Source organism: Bison bison, unplaced genomic scaffold, assembly GCF_000754665.1.
Source record: "Bison bison bison isolate TAMUID 2011002044 unplaced genomic scaffold, Bison_UMD1.0 scf7180017864379, whole genome shotgun sequence".
Taxonomy (NCBI): domain Eukaryota; kingdom Metazoa; phylum Chordata; class Mammalia; order Artiodactyla; family Bovidae; genus Bison; species Bison bison.
The window spans coordinates 12,375,995-12,384,484 of record NW_011494951.1 but is presented as its reverse complement, the minus strand read 5'-3'; the positions used below and the strand labels follow the sequence as shown (position 1 = coordinate 12,384,484).

Here is an 8,490-nt window from a genome sequence, read left to right as displayed (position 1 = left end):
TACTTTGCCAACAAAGGTCCGTCTAGTCAAGGCTATGGTTTTTCCAGTGGTCATGTATGGATGTGAGAGTTGGACTGTGAAGAAGGCTGGGGGTCGAAGAATTGATGCTTTTGAACTGTCGTGTTGGAGAAGACTCTTGAGAGTCCTTTGGACTGCAAGGAAATCCAACCAGTCCATCCTAAAGATCAGTCCTGGGTGTTCATTGGAAGGACTGATGCTGAAGCGGAAACTCCAGTACTCTGGCCACCTCATGCGAAGAGTTGACTCATTGGAAAAGACTCTGATGCTGAGAGGGATTGGGGGCAGGGGGAGAATAGGAGGACAGAGGATGAGATGGTTGGATGGCATCACCAACTCAATGGACATGAGTTTAAGTAAACTCCGGGAGTTGGTGATGGACAGGGAGGCCTGGAGTGCTGCGATTCATGGGGTCGCAAAGAGTCGGACACGACTGAGCGACTGAACTGAACTAGTTCAATTCACAAACCTCTTTTCCATTTCTTGTTCTAGGATGGTTTCCCCAACTCCTGAACTTCCCACTGCCTTCTGAAATTTCCATTGCTTTCTGGCCCAAGCTCTTTCCCACATCTGTACTTATTTCTTCTCTACCATCTCTATTTTCTTAGTGTTTCTTCTTGGTTTCAGCATATTCACGAGGTCCTAAAGGATAGCCATCATGTTCCTTCCTTAGAGGGAAGGCACAGTTCCCTCTTTGAGGGAAGCCCTGTTCTGGGCGCAGGACAGAGGAGATGAAAACACCCAGGAAAAGGCAGAAGGGAGACAAACTGGTAGCGATGCCGACTGCCAATGGCCTACCTCCATTAAGGAAGAGGGCAATCATTTTTTTCTATGTCGTCACCAAGCACTCCTCCCATACACTTTCAGTTAAGAAACGTATCCTGCCGGTTTCACAAGAGCGAGTGTCCAAAACTTTATATATATTTTTTTAACTCTCAGAGATTCAGTAACTGCTAAGCTGCTAAGTCGCTTCAGTCGTGTCCGACTCTGTGTGACCCCATAGATGGCAGCCCACCAGGCTCCGCCGTCCCTGGGATTCTCCAGGCAAGAATACTGGAGTGGGTTGCCATTTCCTCCTCCAATGCATGAAAGTGAAAAGTGAAAGTGAAGTCTCTCAGTTGTGTCCGACTCCTAGCGACCCCATGGACTGCAGCCCACCAGCCTCCTCCATCCATGGGATTTTCCAGGCAAGAGTACTGGAGTGGGGTGCCATTGCCTTCTCCTCCAGTAACTGGGTTTAATGGTATCCGTCAACGCCTTTAGTCCTGAACCGCTAGAAACGAACATGTAGTGTCCTTGCACTGCAAGGTAACCGGGAGACGCCGGGCACGTGCGCAGAGGCAGGTCACGGGGGCACGCTCAGGGACGTGACCTCCTGGAGACGCCGGAAGCCGGGCGCATCTGAGCGTCCAGTTCCGGGAGCCGAGTTCCAGCACTGCTGTCTGGTGAGTGTCCTGTGGCGTCCTTCTGCCTTGTTCTTGGGTTCAGCACTGTGAGACCCCAGACTTACTGGGCTGCCTGGAACAGCCAGCACCGGCCCTGGTTCCAGCCCGGGGACACCCGGTGCCCGGAGAGGCTGGCAGCAGGCATCTGTCTGAGAGACTTTGGAAAGGCTGGCCCCAAGCCCCTCATACAGGACCCTGTCCTGGGTTTGGGGGTCCCCTTTTTGGCAACCGTGCTTCCCACGCTCTGACGAAACCAGGGCCACCACTACTGTATGAATGAAGTAGAATTTTGCTATTTTGCAAGATTAGCACGAAAACATTAGTAATTTTCTGGCTGTGATTCGTAACTTTTCCTTTCCCACAGGTTTGATCGTATGTACTCAAATGTGGAGAAACTGTGCCAAGTGATTAGAAATTTTTGTTTTAGGCTGGGGCCACATCCATGTACTTAACGCCGAATTTTCGAGAAATGTTCCATTAAGTGCAAGTCTTCATTCTACTCTACCCCCGGCAATTATATATTTTTACTTATCTCCTTCACATATTATACACTTTTCATATTGGTTGTGTTTATTTTACTGTTTCAACTAGAATGGACTCTCTGCTAATGCATTTCAAATACCTTGAACAGTTTCTGTGCAAGGTACGCTTCTAAAAAATATTTGTGGATTTAGTGAATTAATAAAACTAGTTATCTTGGTTACAGGTCGTCTTCTTTCTTGTGTGGGTTCTTCGAAGTGTTTGCCATGTATCACTTTATCACTTAATTCTTATTCCCCAGGGTGCCCTCAGAAGCCTTCAGTTGAAACTCCAGGCATGATGGCTGTGGACACAAGAAAGTCTGCTGGTCAGCTGTTCCAAGCCCCATGGGGTCAGCAGGGCCCTATGATGGTGACAGTGAAGCTGGAGGAAGACCACCCCAGGAATCAGGGTCTCAGCCTTCCAGAGAACCAGCCTCCTGCCTGGGAGATCTTCAGGCAGCCATAAAGTTTAGGCACTTCTGCTACCAGGATTCCCCTGGACCCCGGCTGGCCCTGAGCCGGCTTCAGGAGCTCTGCCATCAGTGGCTCAGACCAGAGACACACACCAAGGAGATCCTGGACCTGCTGGTGCTGGAGCAGTTCCTGTCCATCCTGCCCCAGGAGTTCCAGGTCCCAGTTCGGGAGCATCATCCAGAGAGTGGGGAAGAGGCAGTGACCATACTGGAGAATCTGGAAAGAAAGAGAAATGTACATATAGGAAGGGACAAGTGTGATGTGGTTGTGGGGAACTGGGAGCAAAACTTTCTCAAGTGTGGAAGCTCTGAGAACAGTGGGAAAACCTAGCATTCAGCAGGGAACTGAGCTTCTTCCTAAGCCAGTCCTGTAAGGAGGGGAAGGGTGGGAAACAGGAGATTCGGGGATGGAGTAAAGATGCTGAAGGCATTCTGTAAGTATCATGCTGTGTACTCTACTGGTCATTTCAACATTCACAGCAACAAAGAACTAGGTGGTATCACACATGGAACTAAGTTCAGAGAGGTTGTGTAACTTAGCAGAGGAGACATAGCCAATAAATGAAGTGATAGAGACAGGATTTGATCAGACTTTCTGATCAAAAGGTAAACATCACTTACCTTTCTGGCTACCCTTTAGCACCCTAATGCCCTGGTTTCTCTTCTAGTCTCTCCAGGGATGTTTCTTAGAAACTCCTCTCTGAGGTTTAGTTCCTGTTAAATTCAGGCCTAATGAGTGCCACTTGTCTCTAGGTTTCAGCTTGTTCTCTGGAACAGAAGATACTTTTGCAGACAATGACCCTTCAAACACTAGATGAAGAATCTTCATATACCCGAGCTCAGCCCCCAGCAGTCCAGTTCAAGGGCGAAAGACCTGAGCCCCAACCATCAGAGGAAACAGGTGAGGCAAGAATTTCTCTAGGAAATTTGGAGTGAAATGAAGTCCCCCATTGGTTTTTTTTTGTGAAGTATGACATGTTAATTCCTTGTAATGAGAGTTGTTAAAGGATATGACAAAGCTGACATTTTAGGTAATAATGATTAAAAGGTGATAAGTCATCTCAGAACAGCTTCTGTAGTATGTTAATTTTAAATATCCGTAGTTGAATTTTCTGCAGATCGTCTGTAGCAAGTGTTACTTTCAAGTATTTTGATGCTTACATCCTTAAGTAGACTCTGATAGGACATTAACATTGTAAAACTATATTGACTTTTTTGAAAGTTACCTCTTATTATTACCAGAGAAGTATATATGCATTGTAGAAAGTTAGAAAATACAGTTGCAAAATAAGAAAACAAGCATAATATTCTATCATCCAGAGATTACAGTGACTTATTATATATTTGAATATATTTTATGTGCATGTATGTGTATACACACATTCCTTTCACTGAAAAGAGATCATTTCTATGTGCTATTTTGTAATCTATTTTGTTCAGTTAATAATTTCCCTTTTCCCTGGCAATACATTTTAATGTTATCTAAACTCAATGCAAATTCAGATTGTCCATTTTTTCCAAAATGTCTTTAAAGCTGATTTGTGCAAACCAGGATAGAATCCATGGCTGTGTGAGACATCTGGTTGTTGTGCCTTTTAATTCTCTTTTACTTTAGAACAGTTTCTCTTTCCCATTTTCCCTTCCATGGCCCAGACATTTTCATGACCCTGGGCCAGTTTCTTACTCTGTGAAGCTTTCTGGTTGCTTCCTCATGGAATCATTTATTTTGCTGCCCATGTATGCTGTATTTCCATAAAATGGAAAAAAGATTGAAAGACATGGCAATATGATCCCTCCATTGAACAGCTAATTTTTCCCCTTTATAACTGTGTGTGTCACTTTGGCAGTATGTGATTGGCTCGTTTCCCAGCAACAAAATACAAAATGTTTGAGAATTCTTCTATGGGTCAATCATTTTATTAAGTGTTGCAGAATGATTTTGTGACTCTTTCATTCCTTCTATGTTATTAACTGTTAGTCTTCTTTATAGTGAAGAAATCATCAAATCGTCTGTTTGATCACTTCATATTAGACAGACAAGATTGATGCTTAGTTTTCCCCCTGTATTTACCAATTTTCAAATTCAAAGAATAGTTTAATAGGCACCTCAAATGACAACATGGGATTTTAGGACTTTCTTTGTGTTAATATCATTATGGGTTTAGTAATTTTCATTGAGTCAGTGTGTTTCAATCTACCACAGTTATTACTTATTTTAAAGCTCAGATTGATACATTTTTGCCTAGTTTGGATGTCTTCCACCCTGTTCCTAACTCTTTTTGCCATGACCCTATGAATTTTGAATCCTTGCTTTCTGAACAAAATTAATTATTCCATGCTTACCGTGTACTTTCCCTAGACCCAGATTTGGTATCAACCCTTTCTGAAGGAGCTTCAGTTTTTCATAATGGAGAACGCTATTGAAGTACAAAATCTGGATGCTGGGAGTGTTCTTTTTCCCTCGGGTAACGATACTTCTAGCACATTTTATGGGTGGAGCTAGATGTACTTTTTTTTTTTTTCCTAAAAATTATGAGTTCATATTGGTGTATTCAGTTTTGTTTTACCACTACAATGTTCCATTATTTTTCTATATCATGTTTTGTCCCTGCATTTACTTTCGTTAATTCCATCCTTATGTTCTCCCTTGTTTTTAAAATTTATTTATTTTAGATTGTAGTAGTTTGTATCGGAAGTGTTCCCAGGAAGCATAAGCAGGGGGAATGAGACAGAAGAGAGAAAAGTGTTCCTAAATGAGCAGATTCTCTTGGTTAATTAGTTGTCCTTTTTATTTTTTAAATTTTGAGCTGGCTGTATCGATATGTATATCTATTACTAATATAAATATTTGATGCTACAAATATTTCATTGAACACTGGTTTTGATGAATCCCAAATGTTTTGAAATGTAGCATTTTAGTTATTTTCTAGAATATCTGAAACGTATTTTTCCTTTGAACCAACAATTGAAAGTTTTAAAATTTTCAGATGGGAGGGCTTATTTTCTGATTTTGTTACTAATTCTAGATTTATCGTTATCAGAGAATGTTTGTGTTGTTTACACCTTTTGGAGTTTATTATGGTTTTCCTATGACCCCAAAATTAGTTTTCATTAAAGGTCACTGCACATCTGAGAAGATGTTCTATTTTCCAGATACAGAACTTCATATACATGTTTATCCATAGATTTAATAATCTTGTAAATCTTCTGAATGTTTATTTTTTGGTCCATTTGGTGGTTTTTTTCTAGACAGAAAGAATGATTAAAGTCTGTTATTTGTTTTGTCTCTTTATCTCATCTATAATTTCTGCTCTTGAAAATTTGTTCCTTTGTTATTTTCTATATAATTATTCATGTCTGATCCATGATCACTATAAATTGTAATGTTTATTTATCATTATATTTTTCTTTGTCTCATTTCATGCTCTTGGCTTGAATCTCACCTTTTTTCTGAAATTGAGATCATGATGCCTTTCTTATTTGCATTTGCTCAATTTTCTCTTGCTCATCCTTTATTCATAACTTTACTCAATCATTTTATTTTAGATGTGTCTCTTGTATATTTAGTGTAGTTGAATTTTTCTCTGCTCGATTAATGACCACAAAGTTAGCAATTAAACCACACGCATTTATTATCTCATAGTTTCTATGGGTCAAGAGTCTGGGTATGTGGCTTAGCTGGATCCTCCACTTCTGGGTCTCTTACAAGGTTGCAGCCAAAGATAGGTTCTCACCTGAGTTGTGACTGAGGAAGGATCCACTTCCAACCTCACATGGATGTTGGCAGGACTCAGTTCTCTGTCAGTCACACAGACAGAGGGCCTTCCTTACTTCCTGGTTGCTGACCAGAACCCAGCTTCAGTTCCTTGCCGCGTGGGCTTCTCTATATGGTGGCATTCTTAATCAAAGCCAGCAAACCAGGAAGGAAGGGTGTCAATAGAGAAAGTCTTATGGTAGGTAGAAATTATAGTCTTGGGTAATCACAGAAGTGACATCCTATCAATTTTACCATATTGTATTGGTAAATCAGCCATGCTTTATTCTATCTCACTCCCACACCTGTATTACTCCCATTCCTTTTACTTGGCTCACCTGTTTCTCTGAATCCCTGACACTAAATAAAGATAGAAAGTCCTCTGTTAAATCTGAAATACACATTAACCCTCCTAGCACTCTGTCTGTTAAATCATTTTTGAGTTGCCTTTTCTCCTCAAATTGTGTGGTATATTGTTTCAGATGGTGAGATGAGGACTGAGAATTTGACATTAGAAGTGAAACAGGAACCTTGTGAAGAAACAGAATGGTGTAGGGATGGACATCATGAAACTATATGTCAGCATGCCATACAGAGAGGAGACAATGAACCTAGTGAAAGTTTGGAAATGCAGAATGGGGATGCCACAGGTGAGAAAATACACGAATGTGATGAATGTAAGAAAATCTTCACCTGGATGAGAGGCCTTCATATGCACAAAAGGATCCACAATGGAAAGAAACCATACTCCAGTACAGAATTTGGGCTTCACAGCAAGGAAAAGCCTTATCAGTGTAAAGAGTGGCAAAGACTTCAGTCATAAAGCAGGCCTCTCTCAACATCTCAAAATCCACATTGTAGAAAAGGCTCATCAGTGTAATAAATGTGGCAGATGTTTTAGTCAAAGATCAGTTCTTTCAAAACATCAAAGTCTCCACACTGAAAAGAAGCCTTTTGAATGTATATACTGTGGGAAAACCTTCTGCCATAGTGCAGACCTCACTGAACATAAACAGTTGCACAACAGAGAGAAGCCTTATGAATGTAGTGAATGTGGGAAAACCTTCAGGCAGCGTTCAAATCTTAGTGAGCATCAGCGAATTCACAGTAAAGAAAAACTTTATGAATGTAAAGTATGTGGAAAAGCCTTCACTCAGTATGCAGGACTTAACCAACACCAGAGAATCCACTCTGGAGAGAAACCTTTTGAATGTCTTGTATGTGGTCGAGCTTTTAGCCGAAGCTCAGAACTTATAATACATCACAGAATTCACTCAGGGGAAAAACCTTATGAATGTGCTGAGTGTGGAAAAACCTTTAGAGTGAACTCAACCCTCATCATGGGGAAAAGCCCTATAAATGTGATGAATGTGGTGAAGCCTTCAGTCAACACTTAGGCCTTAACAAACACAAGTTAGGAGGAAAGCACAGAAACCGTCCTAAACTAAGAAAATACACATGTGATGAGTATGGGAAGACCTTCACACAGTTAACTGGCCTGAGAAACCACAAAAGAATCCATACTGGGAATAAGACTTCCCAGTGTCCTGAGTGTGGCAAGGCCTTTACAAGGGGAGAGCATCTTATTGAACATCAGGGGATTCACCTTATCAATGTAAAGAGTGTGGCAAAGCCTTCAGTCAGAAGACAGGTCTTAGTCATCATATCAAAATCCACACAGGAGAGAAACCTTTTGAATGTTCTGAATGTGGGCGAGACTTCAGCTGTAAATCAAATCTCAATAAACATAAGAGAGTCCACTCTGAGGAAAAATCCTATACATATAAATAGTGTAGGAAGGCCTATTAGGCAGAGAGCATTGCTAATCCAACATCAGAGAGGCCACATCCTGCTAAGCCTCAGCAGTGGCGTGAATGAGGTAAAGCCTAGAAGCTCAGCTTTGATTAGTCACCAGAGAATCCACTAAAATGACTCCTTGCCAAGATGTCTGGTGACAACTTCAAGTAGAATTCAGAATTTTTTTCAATTGAGATGAAATGTTTCTTAAACTTCATTACTTAAAGAATGTCAGAGATACTGTGTTGAAAAGTTGTTTAAAAGTCATAAATGCTGGAAAAGTTGAGAATTTAGGAAAATTAACATTAGCAAGAAATTTACCTGTTACTACCTTTGTTAAATGCAGTGAAGTGTCAGTTAACACCATGAAAAGGTAAATAAGGGCTTCTGTTAAAAAATTATTTTTTATACTGAATTCATGAGTTTTTATGTTTTGCTTTTTGAAATCATTTTGATTTCTGAGTAGCCTTACCCTAGTCTAA

General features: G+C 40.9%; 1 protein-coding gene across 1 annotated transcript in view; it reads left to right on the top strand.

Annotated features, from left to right (window-relative positions):
• LOC105001213 (zinc finger and SCAN domain-containing protein 31-like) overlaps positions 1-8,002 on the top strand; it is a 16,674-nt gene extending 8,672 nt beyond the window's left edge. Inside the window, 6 exon segments of the mRNA XM_010857384.1 lie at positions 2,245-2,444; positions 2,447-2,692; positions 3,211-3,358; positions 6,694-6,887; positions 7,180-7,507; positions 7,809-8,002. Of these exon segments, the coding sequence (XP_010855686.1) occupies positions 2,280-2,444; positions 2,447-2,692; positions 3,211-3,358; positions 6,694-6,887; positions 7,180-7,507; positions 7,809-8,002 (1,275 nt within the window). The 5' untranslated portion in view covers positions 2,245-2,279.
• The last annotated feature ends 488 nt before the right edge of the window (positions 8,003-8,490 follow it).